Raw genomic sequence first — 23,319 nt, forward strand, 5'->3', positions numbered from 1 at the left:
ATTATACTGACAAGTATGTTTATTGGAGACAATATAGCACATACAGTCAATAAACGATTGACAATCGAAAGAAATACCAAATTTATCAAAAGTCCCTTATCCTCTGTTCAGTTTAAAACGAAATAGGTGTTTTCCTGTTTTGATAAATTAACCAGGTTGTTTTATTTTTCATTTCATTAAAATAGAATCCTACATGTATTCAAATATGAGAATTTGTTAGTCAAGAGATGGGGGAACTAGAGTAAATCAAATTTTGCGCTGAACATCGCAATTGGTATGGCAACTTGATTCATTTGCATAACTAGGACAACATTGCCGTTTATCGACGACGTGATATCAAAGTGATGAATTTACTCAAATATATGTCAATGATCGGCATCCAGTTGTATATTTTATCTATATGATAAATTTAGCCTTTTTTACTGATGTTTTACAACTGTTACACCACTGTCCCAGGTTAGGGGGTGGTTGGGATCCCGTTAGTATGTTTAATCCCACCTCATTCTTTATGAATGTGCCTGTCTCAAGTCAGGAGCCTGTTATTCAGTGGATGTCGTTTGTAAATTATGTGTTACATATTTGTATTTCTGTCATTTTTGTACATAAATTATGCCGTTAGTTTTTGTCGTTTGAATTGTTTTACATTGTCATTTCGGGGCATTTATAATGACTATGTGGTATGGGCTTTGCTCATTGTTGAAGGCCATACGGTGACCGATAATTGTTAATTGGTTTTTTGTTAAGAGTTTTCTCATTTGGCAATAATACAACATCTTCTTTTTTATATTAGTGTAACGAGAGGGGGAGGGGACGACACCTCCCAGGACTTGTAGTGGCCAGTACTTCGTCCCTAGTCAATTCTCGGGATAACTGATATCAGATTATGGCTGAACATCAGACAATAAATCAAATGAAACTAAATTTATTCACAAATGTACAATAAATGCATGTCGGTTTAAACCAGAGTCAGAAAAAAACTTTCCTAAATGAATTTAAAAAATAAACGGTTTCAAATGTAAAATGAAAATAAAGTGTTCACATAGTTAGTTTTAAGTAAAGTAAATTTGCTTCGCGTTGTGCATGTTGTGTGTTCTAAGTAGTAAACTTTGAACCAAAAAGGGGTGACTAAGTCAGGCGAACTGCACAGAAGTGGTGGCTAACTCTAGCCTCAAGTGGAATAATACATTTCGGAGAGTATTTGGAGGCCTGTTCAAGGCCGACTTCGACAGACAATCAATTAAAGTCTAAATCTTATCATTAATCAGGCTAACTTTATCAGAAAAAGTACTGAATAAAAGTTGAATAAACGAATATTCTTAAAACATTATAAAAACATTAAAGTTAAATACTAAAACTGTTAAATTAACGATCCTTTCTTGCATCTGAATATGTTTAATTCAAATTAAACGTAAAATAAACATTTAATTAATGAATAATTAATCTGTCGAAATTAAGGGAAAATAACCTAGGTACATCTATTACAATTAGCACTCAGAATATATATGGGGTATTAAAGATTTGACAGTAATTTTGTGGTCAAGGTAATACTATTAAGTCTCCCAAAACTGTGCAGATCAAATTTCAGATAAAAAAAAAATCCTTTATTAGTATTTTAATGTGTTTGATTACTATTGCATTTTATAATACTCAAATTTGCGATCAAATTTTAGATTGACACATACTGTCTTCTATTTATGAAGCTGCAATAAGTACTCCAGAAAATGAACAATAACATCGATCTCTTCCAGCGTGAGCTGTAGCACTTTGGCGAAAAGTACGAACCCATACCTGGTCGTTTTGTTTCAATGACACAACCAGAGTATGACTAGCGAAATCGTAGCTATAACCATACATCGCTGCCAGTTGCACTTTATTTTTAACGATTTCTGACCAGATCTCACTATTACAGCTGTGTGATGTTGCTGATATTATATATAGTCCACTTACAGGAGCTATAAAATGGCCATGGTTTGAGTCATATCCTTTCCCTATAAACAGGTATATGCAATATATAAAAATATAGAAATATAGAAAAATATTTAATCGAAGATGATATCAGCGTTAATTTTGGATGTCCGTTGTTGTTCTGCGGTTTGCATGTTGTGTCGACTATTAAATCATTTGTGTGGGCGTTTTTCTGAGATGAGTGTTGTGTATGTTTGATTTGTATTTCTGTCACGAAATGTTGTCACCTAGCATTTTTTTTTTTCATTACCATAAAAGCGGGAGGTTTAACTAGTCATAAAACCCTTGTTCAAACCACCTTTTATCTTAAAATGTCCTGTACAATACAGGAATATGGTAGTTATTATCAAATAGTTCGTTTTTATGAATGTTGGCGTTTGTTCTTGTTGCGCTTCAGGTTTCCTTTGTTTTCCTCTTATATTTGATGTCTTTCCCTCGTTTTTTTTTTTGTTACCCGGACTTGTTTTCTCACAATCGATTTATGACTTTGGAACAACGGTTTACTAGTATTTCCGTAATTGGAACAGTCAAGTGAAAGGCAAAAAACAAAGCAAAATTAAAACGAAAATTATAATAAAGAGGGCAAGTGTATTGAGAAAATGTACAGAGAACGTGCATCAATCTTGCTCAACAAAATTCCCAAATAACCGTACATCACGCACTGACCAGTCTAAAGTTGGAAAGCAAAAGAAATATAAATATACAAAAATATCTGCAGACAAATGACAAATACATTTAACAAATTTAATTTTTAAAAGAAAGTGTTCTATTTTTTTTGGTAAGTTACAGCTAAATATATCATTTGAATCGATATCTAAGATGTCACGCGTACGTTTTTAATAAAACCACTTACCTATGTTTGTTATAACTTTGTCATATACTATTGTCTGAAGTGGTCCAAGTTTGACGTCTTCTGTTAAAACGGCAGTGAATCCAACCATGTTTGCAGCATTTGTCGCTGTTAATGAAGAATTAACAAATTTAACAATTTACAATAAAAATATGTATGTTCACGTAAATTTCATTCGCACAATTAAGACATGCTGGAAAGAACATACTTATTGAAGAAGGAAATCCGGCAATCCTCATATCATTTGTCAGATGTTCGGACTCCTTTATTTTTTACCGTACGATACAGGATAAAATATTTCATGTATTTTGCGACATAAAAACAGTTTTTTTCCTCTCATAAAAGACTGCATAAGGGCATTAGATGTCGTTTAAAGCAGATTCTAGATTTTTTTTCCCTCCGATTTGAAATCCAAAAAATATATGTAATACAAATGAAAATATAAGTTAACCTTTTGCGCATTTTTTCAATGAAAACAAGCTTCTAGAGATGTGATGAGATGACTGAAGCTGTTAATTTTGTGCTTGATAATATTTTTGTACGTTTTGGCAACAAAGTTTATCAATACGTTGTAGGCATTCAAATGGGCACTAATTGTGCCACTGTAAAATCAGACTTGTTTTTGTACCAAACTCACTAAAGACCCGTCTAAATTGAATTTAATTCACTATTTCAACAACACTTACCGTTATCGTAAAATAGTTACAAATGTTCTCAATATACTGTCGAACTTTGTCGAAAGGAACTTACTTTTATTGAATCAAATTAAAACGGTTATACCAGCCCTTTACAAATTAAGATATTTCGATTTTACGCGGAAAACTAAATACTAAAATTTACAACAGAAGGGACGATTTTTCGTTCGCTATTGTTAATTTTCACTTTTTTGATGTTCCTGTCTCACCATCTTACGGTGTCTATATTTCAAAAGAGGGACAAAAGATACCAGAGGGACAGTCAAACTCACAAATCGAAAACAAACTGACAACGCTATGGCTAAAAATGAAAAGGACAAACAGACAAACAATAGTACACATGACACAACATAGAAAACTAAAGAATAAACAACACGAACCCCTCTAAAAACTAGGGGTAATCGCAGGTGCTCCGGAAGGGTAAGTAAATTCTGCTCCACATGTGGTACCCGTCGTCAAATTTGTGAAAGTGAAGGGGATATCATTTGTGTAACGGTTATTCCATAACGGTAAACCAACTCGTGAAAGCGTCCGTCAAAACTCGTTCACTATGGCCGTGTCTGTTGTGACGTTTTTGATTTTAACGAACATAATCGATGTATAACTGGTAAATTATAAAGCCAGGGATATTGTTACCACAAATTACTTAAAACCTTTACTAAATTCTTCACTAGCTATAAAGATTTGGTTTTGAATTTTGTCTGTACCTGTAGAAAACTTATTTTAAACGGGATGGCAATTCCTCATTTTTACGGAAATTTTGTTTATCGTGCCCGGAAATTTAGAAATGATCATGGTAAACTTATCAATCCTTTGAATACACTTATTCCTAAATGTTATCAATGCAACACTGTTAAACATCATTGAATATTGTTTTTATAGGTATTAATCATTGATTATGTAACTAGTTTAGTCAAATCAATCTAAACTTTTTTGTAATAGTCATATACACATTCTTGGATCTACAAGATGTCGTTACCTGTATCTTGGCATCGCATAAGGTCATGTTTTTCTTTGACTGTTCATGACGTCTTTACACTAAATATATGGGATGTTGGATGTGTACTGATTGATAAGTTAATCTTAGATGCATGATTTTTTTTATACGTTGTTATTGGCTTTGAACTAGCTGTCAGTAAGTGCGAGTACTCTTATATCTGTAATTAGTGTATTTTTGTTGTTGGGATATACTAGTACCCGGCCACGTCCGCTCTATATAGTATTTGTATGAAAAAAGTTTTTTCATGGCTTTTTATAGTTGGTTTTGATTTTGTACTGTTACACCACTGTCCCAGGTAAGGATGTTTAACCGCACCACATTCTGTATGGAGGAGCCTGTTATTTAGTGGTTCATGTGGTTGTCGTTTGTTTATTTGTTACATAATTGTTTTTCGTTCATTGTGTGTACATGAATTAGGCCGTTAGTTTTCTCGTTTTAAATGTTTTACTTTGTCATTAAGGGGTCTTTGATAGCTGACTATGCGATATGGGCTTTGGTCATTGTTCAAGGACGTACGGGATCTATAGTTGTTAATTTCTGTGTCATTTGGTCTCTTGTGGAGAGTTGTCTCATTGGAATTATACCACATCTTTTTTTATATCTTCCCTATAAAAGAGGGGCGAAAGATACCAGAGTGACAGTCAAACTCATGGATCGAAAATAGATTGACAGCGCCATGGCTAAAATAGACGATAGGTCACATTCATGAAAAGAGAACGACATTGACACGACATAAGGAACCGTCCGATATCATCTGTGAAGCGGTTATTCAATAACGCTAACCAAAAATTTACAGAGGGATGATTTCAACTGCGCCATTTGGAACTTTTGGTTTAAAAGCTTCATTCTGAGCAGCATCCGTTTATCAATGAAATCATGAATTAACGGAAATACAAGACCGGGAATATAGTATCGATTGGGAGATATATTCTCCGTATACGGGCGCTGTTGGAATGTTACTACATAGAAATGGAAAGTTCACAATTTGGAAGCATTTTTCTCAAAGGTTTATTCTCAACCTTCTCTCATTTTAAATGTTTAGATGTAAGTCAAGATATGAGACAGACTTAATTGTATCTTGTGTATCCTTTATATTTAGTTCAATGGGATTGTAGTCAACAGAATGTTGAATTATTTGGTGTGAGAACATCATCTTTACAGCGGAAAGTAAAGTTATAGGATATTGCTAACTTCTCAAACTTTTTTCCTTAGATGTTCTTGTATAAAGTCAGCCTCATAGTGATATAAAACCATGTCGGCAAAAAAAGAGGCACAATTGATTTCCATGGGAATGCCTACAGTCTGTTGAAAAACACGTACACCAAACGAAACAAATATGTTGTCAATCATGAAATTGAGCATCAGCATGATCAGTTTCAGATAAATTTAGTTTGAATCAAAGTGATTCTTTACAGTGAAATACATCAGTAATACTGAGATCCTGCAAAACGTGTTTGTAATTGAAAATTTTAGTTGCAATTGTTTTGGTATACATGTAGGTATAAAAAATGATTGGTACAGACTGATCTTTAAAATAATTTATGATGAAGGATTTTGCCCAAGTTGACGCATTCGAGACCTTTGTTGGCAAAGGAAAATGTTAGAAAATATCTTCTTTTTTATCTTTTTTAATGCAAACTGGTTTGAAAAGTCTGTGACTTTCAATAACCGCAATAATAGTTGTAAGCTTGTATTGGTTTGAATGAGGGTTTGTAACAGTGTTTTCCAAACATAAATTGAACAGTGAATGAAGTTTGAAAAGAACAAAGAGTGCTCACGTGTGGCCCTAAAATGAATTAAAGATCAATTTATACTCATTTGCTTAGTTGCAAAGTGTTCAAAGTCTGATCGGTAGAGAAAATATGAACATTGTTGAGGTAATTATATGGTTAGGTTATAGAAATTAAAGGCTTTAGCTAGAAGTAATTTGCAGTTTAGTCGTCAACATGTTTGATATTGTCAACTAAACAATCCCATAAATTAGTAGTTTAAATTAATTCTAATGGGTCACTTTATATATGTTTTCATATCTAACACGCCGCGACAAACAAATATATAGACGCAAAATGAAAGATCCGATTTTAGTTGTGGTTTGAAGTATTATTTGCCAAATATTTGGATTCATGTTTTGGGTTTTTTTTTTGTACGGCTTCTTCATTGGCGGGTATGTGTAGACTGTCTTTAATCATTATTAAATCAACAGGTTAAGAAAACGATAAATCGGCTAAAAGTTAGAGGAACAATGATAAATCACGGTTCCATCATTGTTTATTTCTTTCGAAAAAATATTAGTTTTTCTCGATATGTTTTAATCAACTTTCGCTCTTGCTCCTGTTTTCAATTGCTTGTTGAAAAATGGTTGAACAAGACACAAACTATGTTTTTATTTGAAATTGCCAACAATGACTCTCTGTGTTGACATATCAGTAAGTTGAGCGTCAATAATTGAACATGAACTATCTAAAATACTTTGAGATGAAAGTTTTTTCTATAATAAAACGTTATCTTTTGTGTTTTGACTATGTTTTGTTTTGTTACTTGGAGATTGCACATTTGAATCTTCAAAAGAACAGTTTTAAAGCAATTAATATCTGAAAATGCACTTTTTGTGTTAAGCTGACCTAACTACGGAAACTTTCTCTCTTTGCATTGTAAGAAGAGGAAACGAGATCTTAATATATTCTGTTATTAAGTTTGGTTGTACTTGTAGAAAACTTGAGATCAACCTCATTTTTACGGAAATGTGGTTAACGTGTCCAGATATTTAGAAACGATCCTGGTAAAGTTATAGATTTGTTAAAGAAAATTATTCTAAAAGATTACCAATTCCACACTGTAATTGGATAATTGAATATTGGTTTATTGGTGTTAATATTGATTTTGTTATCAGTAATTTAAATGCAAACTAAATATTATTGTTATATACCCAGGTAAAATAGCTACGGAATTTTTGAAATACGTCCGTACAACATCCGTATAGCGGACGTTTTACGAAAAAATAGTACCACGTCCGTAAAACGGATCTTATGTATTACGGGCGTTTTCTAAAACGTCTGTATTACGACTGTAAAAACACATGGGTTTTTTTTCATTAAAAATACCTTGTTAAATATTTGTTTTTTTAATTTCATTTACTTTTAATTTAAGATATTATTGAGATATTAACGTGAAAAAAATGTTTAAAGAAGATATCAAGTTTGATTTATAATAAAGGTTAATGTTTTTGACGTTCCACCTTGAATTAATAAGCGTATACTTCCCTGTAATATAAAATGAACCTGTCTTTTTCGTGTTTTTCTTATTGGTTTGCTGTCTTGTAATAAAAGTGCCTGTATGATATATCTTTGAATGTCAACAAAAAATGTTATATATGCATCAAGCGATGTCCGTAACTCGCATGATCTTCACAAATGATTTTCAGGGTATTGCTATACGTGTATCAGATATTGGAAATATTTGTACAATCAAGAAATATGAGTAATAGAGTGTACTTAGATATGATACTTATCACATTTTTAAGTATACGGAAAGGCAGGTTTAAATTTTTTTGGATTCGAGCGTCACTAATGACTCTTTTGTAGACGAAATGCACGTCTGGTACAAATACAAAATTTCAATCCTGGTATCTATGATGAGTGTATGAACATAGACATGTAACTTGTATATGTAAATATCTACATAACGCACAGAAGGATTTACATAGTTGAGACAGCAATCCAATAAAAAAAATGTATAAAGAGTTATATATGTTGTCTTTGAAATGTGTCTAAACAATATGCAAATCTTGTATATCTCACGAGTCTATACAAGTTTTTAAAAGATTAATCAGACATAACCAGACAAGCTGACAACACTAAAATCTCAAAATAAAATATGACAAAATTGTCAAACAACCACGTACCATGTTTCTTGGATATGATAGTGAAATGAATATGTGGAAGGGTGAACTGGCCTTTTGATTCATGCAAAGAAGAAAATACAAAAAAAATTAAATAAAAGTGTTTGTGTTACATTGCCAGCAAAGAGTAATAAATGAGAAATGAGAAAAGGTTGCATTTAGTGCTGTAGATAGATCTTGTTGGTAGACTTTCTATTATAAAAATTGCTAAGTATATTTCATAGTGTATTCCGAATTTTAAAATTGTCTATTTTGTTAAATGAATCTGTTGACCTGGGGTACTTGTATTAAAAATACTAACATATATGAATATTTTTATCATAACGTATTAATCCTGATTTTTTAACGCAAACTCATAGACAAGTAATTTGGGCTCAAAATGGTCTAAATATATTTCTCTTTCACCAAAAGTTTCATTTCTGCAAATTTGTTGGTTAGTTTAAGTAAACAATGACATTAAAAACACTTTTTTTGTGTCAGAGAAGGGCTACTTTTACTTATACGTTCTAAATTGGGGGGAATTGTGGGAGTTCTGACACCTAAAATCTGAAAGTAAGTGTTACAAATATGTGCCATGGATATAAATCTAGAACATGTAGAAGAAGTCACATAGTAGACGTGCAAAACCTTTGCATGATCCTTAAAAATAAAATACATAATGATAGACCAGTCCTAGCCTTAGTGAGTAATTTTTGTCGAGCCATCAACTTTTTTCGAAAAAGTTAAACATAGCAATCCTACATTCCGTCGTTAGTGTCATAACAAATATTCACTATGTGGTTAAAGTTTTTGATATTTTAATAGCTTTCTTAAACTATCCTTGATTTCTACCTAATTTTAACAGAAGCTTGTTTATGATCAAAAGCTATAATATCTAGAATTTTTTTAAATTATATATTTCCTGTTTTTCTGTATGTTACTTAATTATGTACATAGTTTTTTTTCCAGTTAAAATTACATGCAATCTGCAGTTAAAATTCCTAAAACATTTATTAGCTTCATAAAGTAGGCGAGACACTTGGTTCCACGAAACTCTTACTGCATGACTGCCAAAAAATATAGAAATAAAAAAATAATCGCTGAAGTCAGGGCTTGTCTAAAACGAGTTACAAACCCGTTTAACCTATTAGAAAATTCTATTCCATTATATTCCCTAAACGCATCTAACTCTATGTATTTTTCCCGATAACCAACTTTTCCCACTGGAATATCTGGGTTTTTTTTCTTTCAAAAATCACCTTTCTCAACACTGTTAATTATCAATATTTATTTTTTTGAATTTTTATGTAGATAATGAAACATTAGATTGCGATTTACATTATGTGTGCGTATCTGAACATTTATACTTGAAAGCAAGTTTATATATATATATATATATATATATAAACACACTAATCACGATGCCTTTAGAAATAACGATGAATTTGGGATGTCCCTCTCTGGGTCAGCTGAAAATGTTCCAACTTTGTTTGTTCTTAGTTGTTTGAACATTGACATGTTGCTACTATATTTCAATTCATCGGTTTAACAGTTCTAGCATTGTCATCATGAACTTATTGATCGTTATTGCGGTGTAACTATATTCACAATAAAAGATTTGTTCGCAGTACCATAGTTTCCCTCGTTTGTATAATCCAGACTTGATATTATATTAGAAATTCCGTAGGTCATCTATCATGTTTATTTCTTGGTCTTTGTAAAAGGAATTTTTATAATCTGTTCATACGTCTGATCATTGTTCCCTTTACACTCTGTCTACGTTTAGCGCGGAAGATTCGATGTATAAAATTTTGTTTCAGAATTTACTGCAGCCGGTATGAATACGGAATAATACGCATTTTTCTATTTTTCTGTCAAAAAAACCCAACCAGGAACCCCTGACAAGGTATCTGACACAAAGAAAAAGTATTTATTTGAGCTAAATATTCTACTTTTTTTATAAAATCTAAATGTTACTCTTCGCCACAATTCATATTTCAAATTTGTATACTTTATTTGAAGTTGATATATAAAAAAAAATTATGTAAAAATTGTTGCCCATGAAATTGGGTTTTCAGGAACAAAATTTAAGTTTCAGGTGGTCGTCAGAATACAGGATTTTGCACCTTTTCAAAAACAAAATCTCCGGAGCTGCTCAACCCCCTGTCGTATTACCGCCGCGATGTAGCGGGATGAGTCGCTTGGCGACCCATCATAGTTTTCTGCCGTACCAATATAAATTTGGATGCTACGCCTCTGCTTGACGTATCTTAAGACAAAAATGTTGACTAACTAAACATTGTAATGAAAATAGGGCACCTTCGTAAAAAAATATCAAACATTTTTTACATGATGGTCAGAGGTCTAGGTCAGGTGATGATCATGGTAATATGCATAAAACCTTCTTGTAGTAATACACCTTTTGATCAATTATCAAAAACCCTGGTGAGGAGAAAAAACAGAATACATCCGGACAATGTTGTATGGGAACAACCGAGTAAAAAGATACACAATTAAACATATTTTAGAGCTCCCTCTTTCTCTCAATTTAAAAATCATGTGTATACTTATATTTGTGTCTCGTACTGATCTATGTCACTATTATTCAAAAGTCCGTAAAAAAGATAAACCTTAACAATCTGTATGATAGACACGTTAGCGGTTGAATACGGCCGTTTTACGGATTGGAAAAAACGGACGTAAAATATCCGTTTCATACGGACGTTTTACGTCCGTAACTATTTTACCTGTGTACATAATCACATTCATAGATCTACAACCTGTCGAAACATTTATCTTGGCATTGCACAAGGTCATGTTTTTTCTGACTCTTTGTGACGTCTTTTACTAAATCCATAGAATGTTGGATGTGTACTGATTGATAATTTAGTTTTAGATGCATGACGTCATATTAGTTGTGTGTGGCTTTAAACTAGCTGTCAGTAACTGCGAGTACTCTCAGATCAGTACTCAGTGTGTTTTTGTTGTTAGGATATACATGTACCCGGCCAACTTGTAAGATGTAGTTCTATATGTATTCATCTGAAGAGCTAAGCCTTTTTCAACCCTTTTTATAGTTCGTTCTTATGTTGTATTGTTACGTACACCAGTGTCCCTAGTTAGAGAAGGGTTGGGATCCCGCTTACATGTTCAATCTCATCACATTATGTATCTTTGTTCCTGTCCCATTGAAGGAGCCTGTAATTCAGTGGTTGTCGTTTGTTGATGTTTTAATTAAATATTTGTTTTTAGTTCATCTTTTGTACATAAATTAGGATGTTAGTTTTCTCATTTGTAATTTGTCATTTCGGGGCTATTTATAGCTGATTATGCGGTATTGGCTTTGCTTATTCTTGAAGGCCGTACGGTGATCTATAGCTGCTAATTTTCATGTCTCTTGTCGAGAGTTGTCTCATTGGCAATCATACCACAGCTTCTTTTTCATATTAAACATTTTAACGATAATTGTGAAAATCACGTGTTCATTAAATTTAAGAAAAAGTACCACCTTATACTCCCGAATGCAATGTAATTAATTTCATTAGCCTGTTGAACGGGTTCGATGTTTGGTATGTTCGATTTGACAGATTTGTCATCCAGTTTGGCACATTTTTCATCCAGAATAACATATTCCTCTTTCGCTTATTCTTTCAGAATGAAGAATGAAGGTCCATGTTTACAATCTATCATTCTCATCCTCCAAACATCTTTTAGGCATTTTCTAGATGTTTAAATCTGTTTAAATACATATTCTAGTACATGCAGTAGTAGTGTAAACAAAAGGAATTCTTTTTTAAATGTACTATGAAGGGTGTAGGTTAATCAATTCATGCAAATGTGTTTTCCGTTGAAAATTAGAAAAATTACCTTCTCCAACCAACAACTTCGATTCTATTGACTCTTTTGTTTTCATTAGATCTTGAAGGAAGACTGTGTTCATTGTCTCTAGTTTAGTGGTCGTAATTTTCAACTCTGCATTTTCTACATTCAAACGCTGATTTTCATTCTCGAGATTGTCGACTTTTTTTGTTAAACGGTCCATTAATGAAGACAATCTTTTCATTTCTTCTGAAAACGTTAAAACTACTGATGTGAATATTTCATTGTATTTAGTAAACTTTTAATATGTGAATTATTTACATTTACATTTTATGCTAACTTATAATATATGTCACACCAAGCTGAGAATGACAATTATAATAATGACGATGTGGTATGATTATCAATGACAAAACTCTTAACAAGATACACGCGAACACAGAAATCAACAACTGTAGGTCACCATACGGCCTTGAACAATAGCAAAGCCTGTACTGCATAGTCAGATATGATAACTGTAAAACAATTCAAAAAAGAAAACTAAGGACCTAATGTATATTTTAAATAATGAACCTAAAACCAAATATGTAGCATAGCAACAATTGACAACAACTGATTTACAGGCGCTTCATTCATACGATTTTGACCATATTATAAACTATATGAACAGGATTTTTGATTGATACACATTTTTGATTTTGAAGAAAAACCGACATGGTAAGAAAAACAACAAATCAACACCATTACTTTACGAATTCCATTTTAATAGTTTTGTCATGAATTGAAAATACTAGTGTTGTCAAATTTAAAGTTTTGCCTTATCGATTAATCGGATAATCGATCGACCGATTAACCGGTTTAGTTTACCGGTAGTTTAAGTTGATATTTGGAGGTCTTATTTATAGTACTACAAATGTACATTTCTATAATACGATGAATTCAAGTGTGTCCTTTTGGTATTATAAGGCTTGTTTGAAGATTCCTTCCGAAGTTTGCTTTTTAATAATCCAACACCGTATGTACTATGGCTTGTAATAACTTCAGATTGAAAAATATAAAAACCTCTTGATCTCGTCGAATTGAAAATGTCTGAAACCGATGATTCATTAATTTTCTCTTGATGTTTCAGCGGTTAAAAATAGTAGAAAAAACTTACAATTACACGAGTACACACGCAATTATATTTTGATATTCTTGTACGTTTCTATAAACAATGACAAATATAACTAACCGATTTTATTTTTAGAAAGGAGTAGGTCCAGTAAGACCCCTTTTTGGCCCCAAAACATAGCAGTTTTACAAAATTGTTAAAATGTAAACCTTTAGTTACTTATTGGACAGTAGAATGCTTCTGCTTCATAAATATGGGCTGTTTTGACAATACAATGCACATATATCGTGTACTAGCACCATTAAGTCATGCTAAATTACTGAAATCTTCACAATTCTAGCATTTTAGTTAAATTTTACACGGTTTCCGTGTAAAACGAAAGTGGCCGCATTCGTGTTCGTCCTTAATATTGAAACGTAAGTTGTATTTGATGATAATACATAACATATTTTAAGGTTGAGGATGAACATGGATGCGGCCACTTTCATTTTTGACAAAAACCATCTGAAAAGTGACGTTTTTTGGCATATTTGATAGATTTTTCAAATTTAAGCTTGAATCGGAGCGTTTTTAATGACTAAACCAGTTAAAATATTTCACATAAACTAATTGAATCAAATGAAATAGACACTTAAGTGTTTAAAAAGTTGTCAAAATCTTTCGGCAGATGAACCCGAAATTTTAGGCCAAAATCGGTCCCTACCGGACCTTCTCCTTTACCTGTGATAAAATAAACATCACAAAAACGTTACTTTTTTGGACGTTTTATTTGACTTTTGTTTGTGGTGTCCTGGTGTACTGTCATAAATTTATCAGTACGGTCCGTTCTTATTCTGAGTTTAACCTTGTTAATGTACTATCATATTATTTATCTTTGTATTTATCTGTGTTGAGTGCTATCATGGTTATTGCTTTTTTTTTGTACTGTATTCCTGTCACGTTGTGTTGTCATTTAGTTGTATTTTTAACATTGCCATATACGCATGATGTTTGGCAAACCAGAACACCGGATAGCTTTGATTATGATTAGTGTCTTACGTCGGGTGTCTGTAATCATGCGGTTGTCGTATATTTATGCGTATCTTATTTGTTTTCGTTCACTGTTTATTTTTATGTATATAACTCGTTTTTTTTTACTTTACCATTGTCTATTTAGCATTTGCTTTTTGTTTAAGGCCCAACGATGGCTAAACTAATGCAAACTGTAGTGACTATCGCTTGCAACAGTTGTCGGGTAAAAACCAGCCGTGTGTCAAAACCGCTAACCAGAACCGAAAAAAACCAGTGTTTTGAAGGAATCTTACCGACATCTTTAATTGTAGTTTTTATACATGATATATGGAAATTGAAATTAAGTATTAACATTAGTGCAAGTATCAGGATATAAACAGTTAAAACAAAGTATCACACAACGTATGTTTATGAATTTATCAATTTTGATTGTAACAATTGATAATATATCACATGTTTATATTTCGTGTCATCGTAATTTAATCGGAATATGATATAGTTATCGTTTACTTTGCGACTACATTTTGATTGTTTTGTAATGTGAAGTTGAAGAAAAAGTTGATGAAAAAGATCGCATTCGTCCGTTTTTCACAAATAAAATGAAATATATAGTTATTACGTTTACAACAAAAGAGATATTGCTACATATAAATTGAAAGTTTACAAGTGGGAAGCTGATATTATTTCTTTTGTCGTAAAGTTTTGTTTTCAACCTACCGTCATTGGCAATTTCTAGATGTAAATCATGTTAAGAGGCAGACTTCTTTGTATCTTTTGTCTACTTTATCTTTACTTAGATGGGGTAGATGCTTGCAACAAAGTCACCAAATTTTGAATTATTTAGTGAGCAAACATCATCTATATAGCGGGACGTAAAGATATCTTCTTTTGTTTCCTCTAACGAAGTTCCTGTATGAATTCAGACTCAAAGGAATAAAGGAACAAGTCGTCAAGAAGAAGGGTACAGTTGGTTTCCATGGGAATGGCGATAGTTTGTTGAAAAACACGTCCTCCAAACGTAAGTAATATGTTTTCAATTTAGAATTCCTTTTTTGAATCAGAAATATTTTTTATAATATAACTCTAAACGTGGAATAATGAACAATAGCAATTCTAAAATCAGATCACACTAATTTAGAAAGTAAACAACCGAAATAACCTTGACCGAAAAAACATCATTGATCTAAGAAAATGGGAAAAAAACATGACCAAAACTGCCGTTATGTATTTATGTCAATGACAATGTTATTGTTTTGCTTCTGAATAAAGAAGTTTTAAGAAAACGACATGGCCGACTTTATTCTTTTGTTCATATCCAGGTTATCAAAATAATCGGGTCACATTTGTTTTTGATAACTAAACAAGGCCTGTGTCACTTCGTCAGGTACTAACAAAAAATATTAATGGCGGGCCCGACGACTGAACAAAAAGACTTGAAGATTTATTCATACAACAAATCCCTTTGACTTTAATGTTTTTCTTCTTCTTATAATATCATGTATTGTGCACATGTTACGTTTGATTTCGTAGCATTTAACGAAATCTCCATTGCAAAGCGATATATGTTGAATATTATTTTATTTAAGTTATCTCCACCTTATTCTGGTTTTTTTTTAGATAAATCAGTAATATTTGCTATTCGGCAATAAAAAAAAATGCAATAAAATAAATTATAATATGGCATTGAAGGATGGGTGTTTTTTCTTCTACATGAGTAACACTATGTGCATTTATTCATGCAATTGTTATTATTTCTACTGAATTTTGAATTAGGCATACTTGTATATCCATTTCCTGCATCGCTTTCGATGTTGCCCCTGATCTGAAAACATATTTTATAGGATTGACCAAAAATCGTTTAAAAGTTGTTTGATCTGAAATAGCCAATCATAGCAATTTGGTTAAACCAAGAGATGCCAAAGATATACCAATAATTAACCACAAACTAGTTTACAGCCAAAAAAAACTGTTATTTATAAAAGTTTATGCTTCCGGATGCCATTGTCAGTTATGTTTTGTCTATTTTCTGTCGTTTTCCATAGCGAGACTTTTATTCATCAGTTACATATCTAATCTTTTCAAAATCTCTTTACACAATATGAATATCTGAAAAAGGAACGTTTTGGATTCACCTGAACAAGCACTGCAATTAATGTTAAGAAAAGGAAACATTCGATTTTTTTTTTTTGGAATTTGCTTGTCTTTTTTTCTACTCATACTGCAAGCAGATAAAAGAAAAATAGAAATAGATAGGAACTATGGTGAAAACTATCGAAAATTTACCTGCTCCATCTTCCTTTATTTTCTTTTGTTCTTGAACGAATACTTTGTTTAATGTCTCCAGTTTTAAGGTAGTTGTTTTCAACTTTTTATTCTCTTCATTTAAACGCTGATTACCATTCTCCAGATTGTCGACTCTATTTGTCAAACGGTCCATTAATGAAGACAGTCTTGTTACTTCATCTAAATTTAATGACCAGGTGAGTATTAATTGCATTTTATAATTCGTATCGGATATTATCTCTTTATTTTTCTATTACATGTTAGAAATTTAAAAAAAAAGAGCACAAAACAAGACTGTTTTCAATTTATGATAAAATAACGGTCTTTTATGTAAGTGAATAGACTTGATGTGTATTTGTTTTCGAAATTCCAATGATAATTGGACGAGATGTCAGAATCTTTTCATACGGCCAGTGTATTCTACTGACATTTTGCAAATAATAATAAAAAATGTAGCTGATAGAGGATTTGATGTACAGTAGCATTGTAACAGTACTTATAGTAATTTCTGGTCAAATATTACAGCAAACTGTTTTAAGTGTGTAGGTAAAGGGCCTAGCATTGGTGTGCTTGCTTGCTAACTAACCCATGAAGTCATTATCATGTTAGGTATACTACTCTCCTTTTGGAGTAGTCTAGTCCTACAGACATATAGATTGGTTCTGTTTGACTAGTCTACTCTTAGTCTACTCTTAAAGGAGGGTATTATACCTTACCTAATAATGACTCCTCGGTTCAGCTAGCAAGCAAGCAAACCAAAGATATTTCCTTTACCTACACACTTAAGGTATTTTGCTGTTATGTTTGGATTATGTTGATATTTGTTTGCCCCTCGGGTTTTCTTGTCATGTACTACATCTTGAATAGTCATCAAGCAAACATCGATCGGTTGACATTGTCTTTCCACTTTTGCTTAAAAGTTCTTTTGATAATGATAGCGAGGTAATGAAAATATGTCTTTTTCAAGGTTCTATAATTTTGTTTTTAAAATTGAATTCGGTACCGTTTAGTAAAGGCATTTGCATCTACTCGTATCGATTGTTCATTACAGTTTTATAAAATCAATATGAAAGTTCAACCATCGAAATCATATTGTTTCTCGGCATAATCTCAAGATGATGGCAAATAAAACTCAATATGAAGTATTTGACCTCATGTGTCTTATTGTCTATTTTGCAGTATTGTAGTGCAACAGTTTGTTTTTATTTTTGACTAATATTATGAACTATATATAAATTGCATATGGAGTATACGTCCCTTGAATGCAATTAAAATGTATAATATTTTCTTACATGTTCAATTGATAGCAATTTTTGGGACAGTTGGGACGATCAAAGCTCCGTCCTATGTTTATGTGATTGTGCTTAGTTGTAAACCTTGCCAGTGATAGTCTTTATTTATACCTAATATTGTTGGTTTTTACAGATTATGTTCTTTGTTTTTAAATTGCCAGTACCTTTTTACAAAGAATATAATAATTGAGCATATCCGTATCCTACAAATTCATAAACAGGGTATATTCAAAAATGATTAGGAACTGGCTTGATAAAAAAAAAAAGGAAAATAGTTGAAATTACTCAAAAAAAAAATTCTGTTCATCTAGTGGTTGTCGTTTGTTGATGTGGTTCATAAGTGTTTCTCGTTTATTATATTGTTTTTATATAAATAAGATCGTTTGAATTGTTATATTAACTAGTTATTTTTTAAGATTCTTCATAGCTTGCTGTTTATGTTGAGCCAATGCTCCGTGTTTAAGACAGTACTTGACTTAAAATTGTGATTTTGACGGAGAGTTGTCTCATTGGCACTATTAATACCACATCTACTTATTTATACAAGAAAGTAAAATTATCATCTAGGATTTTCTGTTTTCGGTTGCATCCTCAATCGAATAAGTCATATGATTTCTCTAAATGACTGTAATCCTGAATGAGCAGGGTTTCTTAACAGTTTGATTTTTAGGGCAAATGTAATGTTTTCTCAGAGTTTAATTTGAAATTCCTGTGGATGCACTTTAAACTATCTTTATTAAGCAGTTTGCAGTCTGTTTGCACTCGACTACATTGATTATTACCCGATCCTTCTAAATAAGTATTACTTAAGCTGGATTTTACTCCACGCCTATCTTATAAATGCTGAACTATATCCTTCTGTTATTTTGTATTTATCAAGGCAATACTTAATCGTCTTAACAAATAGATGACTTAGCTAATTTGCCTTTTATGAAGACAGCAATAGTACACCGCTGTTCTAAATTCATAAATCGATTAAAAGAAAATAAATTCGGGTAACAAACATACAGTATCTATAAAAGGAAAGTATCTGAACAGAACACTAAACTGCAACAAAAGCAAACGACAACATATATAGAACGGACTGTATGATATTAACTGTTATATCTGTTATCGACTTTTTAGTAATCTTGAATAAACAAGTTCTTCAAATCAATTTTTATTTCCGAACCACACTCGACCTAAAATATAAAGCATAAAAATGTACTCCAATTAATACCGTGGAATTATCAATCATGATAACCATGCAGTTCATATCCTTATTCATTTTATCAGCCTTGAACTAGTTATCAGATCAGATGGAGCCAACAGTAATTTTTTAAAGAAGAATTAAATCATAATCGATAAATAATCAAAGATCAGTCTTGAGTAGGCCAAATAAACTTAAAGACTTTGCGAATCACTGGGATTAAATTGTTGTTATTATTTTTCTGTTTGTCTGCTCTGATCTGAATAAGTTCATGTAGTCAATCCAATTGTATTCAAACCAGATTGCAGTTGCAGTAAAGTATATATTTACACGACCTATACATGCTATAGTGACACATGAGATATCTACACACAAAATCGATTATTTAAACTGTGTGATTAAAAAGAGTTTACAGTGTAGCTTAGCTAATAGTTTCTTAACATTTAGTTGTTATGTTATGATATAATGTGCATTTAAATTAATAAAGTCCTTACATGCTATGCTTACCAGTTTTACAGGTGTCCATTTTTTTAGTGGTGGAAACATGGACAGCTTAATTGTAATTCCTTCGAATTGTTTTTTATTTATAAAATGCGTCCAAACATTACGAACATAGTTTAGACACACACAATAGAAAGAATGTAAAACCTACCAGGTGAATTATCTGGAATATCCCTTGTTGAAGTCGACATCGTTGATATGTCTCCAAACGCCTGATAGCCTCGATATATGATTTACCTGGCTAGTATATATTTATAGGGAATGTATTTTGTTTTTGAATAAAGAAGTCATCTATAAATATCACTTCCGTTATTCTAAAAATAATGAAAACCGTAAACATGGTAAACACGGTGTGGTGCAGTGTAACAAGCCATATGCCAATTAATATCAAGTATATTTGAGGATTAAAACAACAAAGATATGTGAAAATACGGATGTCCAACATTACATGTTTAACATTACAGGTTTTCATGTTACATTTGTTATTCTCGTGGTGTTTTGTCTGATGATTGGTCTGTTTCTGTGTGTGTTGCGTTTCGATGTTGTGTCGTTATTCTCCTGTTATATTTAATGCGTTTCGCTCGGTTTTGGTTTGTTACCCCGATTTTGTTTTTTGTCCATGGATTTATGAGTTTTGAACAGCGGTATACTACTGTTGCCTTTATTTAACAACTGTTTTAACTCTTATGTTTAGTGATCCTATTTCTGATTGAAACTTGGAGTTTGTCAGTTCTTTGTGACGTGTAAGACGTTATTTCGTCAAAATTCGGTGGCTGCATATTTAGCTGGAAAAAGAAAAATGTATTACGACGGTTTTTATAGACTCAACAACTGAAAGTGAACTTTATACATAGATATAGCAGAAAATATATACAATAAAGTAAGTTTATTACAGCTACCAAAAGTAGATTCTACATGATTTCTTGAAAATTTCAAATTTCGGTTATTTTTTGGAAAGACTTTTTGTATTTGAGCGTCACTGATTAGTCTTTTGTAGACGAAACGCGCGTCCTAGCGCAAATACAAATTTCAATCCTGTTATCTATGATGAGTTAATTGAAAGGGCATTAGCTATGAGATATGTAAAAATCTAAAATATGAACCATTTTTGAGATAGAAATATTGAAATAGTAATTCACTTTTAGCGATCTTTTATATCTGGGCGTCACTGGTGAGTCTTGTGTGGACGAGGCGCGTTTTTGGCGTATTAAATTTTAAACCTGATGCTTTTAATTATTCATTAATCATGTGTTTCTTTGTCTAATACGTTTTCCTATTTATTTGTATTGTAGTCCTGTAATATTATGTTGTCATTTCTATGTTATATTTAACATTGCCATTAGAGTGCGAGGTTTGGCATGCCACAAAACCAGGTTCAACCCACCATTTTTCCTTTAAAAATGTCCTGTACCAAGTCAGGAATATGGCCATTGTTATATTATAGTTCGTTTCTGTGTGTGTTACAATTTAACGAGTTCGTTTCTGTGTGTGTTACAATTTAACGAGTTCGTTTCTGTGTGTGTTACAATTTAACGAGTTCGTTTCTGTGTGTGTTACAATTTAACGAGTTCGTTTCTGTGTGTGTTACAATTTAACGTTGCGTAGTTTGTTTTCTCTTATTTTTGAGTGTAAATTGACATTGCGATAAGACGTGTCACTGTACTTGTCTATCCCAAATTCATGTATTTGGTTTTGATGTTATATTTGTTATTCTCGTGGGATTTTGTCTGATGCTTGGTCCGTTTCTGTGTGTGTTAGTTACATCGTAGTGTTGTGTCGTTGTTCTCCTCTTATATTTATGCGTTTCCTCAGTTTTAGTTTGTTACCCCGATTTTGTTTTTTGTCCATGGATTTATGAGTTTGAACAGCGGTATACTACTGTTGCCTTTATTTAGCAGCCAGTATGTTTCAATTTAGTTTAATCAAAATAAGCTTAGAAACATTGATGATGAATTAATTGAATCCGTATTCATGTGAAGTTCAATTTTACCCTTAGCTAGAGATGGATAACACATGAATTGTACGTAGATTTAAGGAAAAGAATGTCATCATTGAAAGTGAAACAAAGATAAATCATTTGATTGACTGATTCGATCCACAGAAAATCATTCTTATAAAGGTAAAAACGACGATTAACATAGTCTTAATCTATAATACGAAATTAAACAGACTTAAAAAATCTAATTGTAGGTTTTCGTTATCTCATTTATATCTGTATTTATGTTTATATCCCTTTTATGGCCATCGGAGGTCTCCGGAGGTCAACTCGATATTTAATTAGAAGGCGTCTAGACTAAAATATACATAAAACGAAGTTACTTATCATCGAGCACATGCCCTGTAAGTTGTCTATTTTTTATAATTTGGATAAATAGAAATTGTTATAGACCAAATAGGAGAATAAGATTCAAATTGGTGAACATGAATTTGACAGCTAGTGCCCTTTAAACAAAACCTTAAATTCTCCACCACTTTCCCCAATAAAGTGGTACAATATGATACAAATTTATTGTTTTGTGATATAATTCAATATATTTTAATGAAAACCCGTAAATAAAACACACTACACGGAAGTGATAAATATGCTCGAGTTTCTCCTTGATAGCATATTTGCAGAAACCAACTGTACACCTCTCCTGTCTGCATAACCTTTTCTTGATCCTATCTCAGTATGAGCTCCTTCAGACACTTGTAAAAACAAGATGATCAAATAAGCTATTTCACTTTTAAAATAAAAAAAAGATGAGGTATGATTGTCAATGAGAAAACTCTCCACATGTGTTCAAATGACACAGACACTAAGTGTTATATATTTTCATAAGACTTTTAACAATGAGTAAACCACAAACTGCATAGTCAGCTGTATTATTTCTAGACATTAACCTAGAGCTTGACAACAGCAGACATGTCAGTACTAGATTCTATAACAAAGAAGACGATTGCAATTGACGAATATAGCTTAAATAAAAAAACACGTGAGTTTATTTTTAGTCCATTCAATTACAGTTTAAATCATCTATTGTTTGCAGATATCTATTTTTCATTCAAATCAACACAACTCACCGCATTTATTATATGAGGGAAGCTTCTCTAACTCAGTGTATTTTTGTCACCTTCTATGGGAATTAAGAAAAATAAATACCAAAATCCAGTTCTTTTTTTCTATTCTTAAACTTGAGATGCATATAGTTTTGTACTTATCTCCTGTTATGGTCTAAAACTGTTCAAGGTGCACGGGTTTATCTGTACTTGGGAGATAAATTTGTGTTGTAAATGCGGAAATATTTTCTAAAAGGTTATGATGACCCTTAAAAGTATGGTATCACAGTCAAAATATAATTTGCCATGTTTGTTGACCCCTTCTGAAGGGTTTGGGAACTGCCATATTTTCAAAATACAAAATGTAATAATATCAAAACAATTAAAAGACAAGAGTGCACACACCAAAATGTTTCACCTTCTCTACCAACCATTGCTATTAAGTTATATAGCTTTTTAACAATTATCACATCATTTTTACATGATCCAATAAAATGAGGTCAAGGTCACATAAATCAAACTGGAAATACATGTACACCTTACAATCATTTTATACACCATATAGGCTTTAAATATAGTTGACCTATTATACATCAGAGAAACAAACTTAACCAGGAAAACTTAACATTGACCAATGAACCATGACAATAAGGTCGTTATCAGATGATAAATAGCAACTTACACACC

The 23,319-nt window shown here is 32.0% G+C and overlaps 1 protein-coding gene across 1 annotated transcript; it reads right to left on the reverse strand.

Moving 5' to 3' along the window:
* Positions 1-954: 954 nt before the first annotated feature.
* On the reverse strand, positions 955-19,844 carry LOC143054862 (uncharacterized). Its single transcript, XM_076227939.1, has 5 exons — positions 19,745-19,844; positions 16,612-16,791; positions 12,255-12,455; positions 2,819-2,923; positions 955-1,988 (listed from the first exon to the last, which is right to left on the reverse strand). The coding sequence occupies exons 1-5, from the start codon at positions 19,782-19,784 to the stop codon at positions 1,693-1,695; spliced, it is 822 nt and encodes a 273-aa protein (XP_076084054.1). The 5' UTR covers positions 19,785-19,844; the 3' UTR covers positions 955-1,692.
* Between the last annotated feature and the right edge of the window lie 3,475 nt (positions 19,845-23,319).

Source organism: Mytilus galloprovincialis, chromosome 12 (genome assembly GCF_965363235.1).
Source record: "Mytilus galloprovincialis chromosome 12, xbMytGall1.hap1.1, whole genome shotgun sequence".
Taxonomy (NCBI): Eukaryota; Metazoa; Mollusca; class Bivalvia; order Mytilida; family Mytilidae; genus Mytilus; species Mytilus galloprovincialis.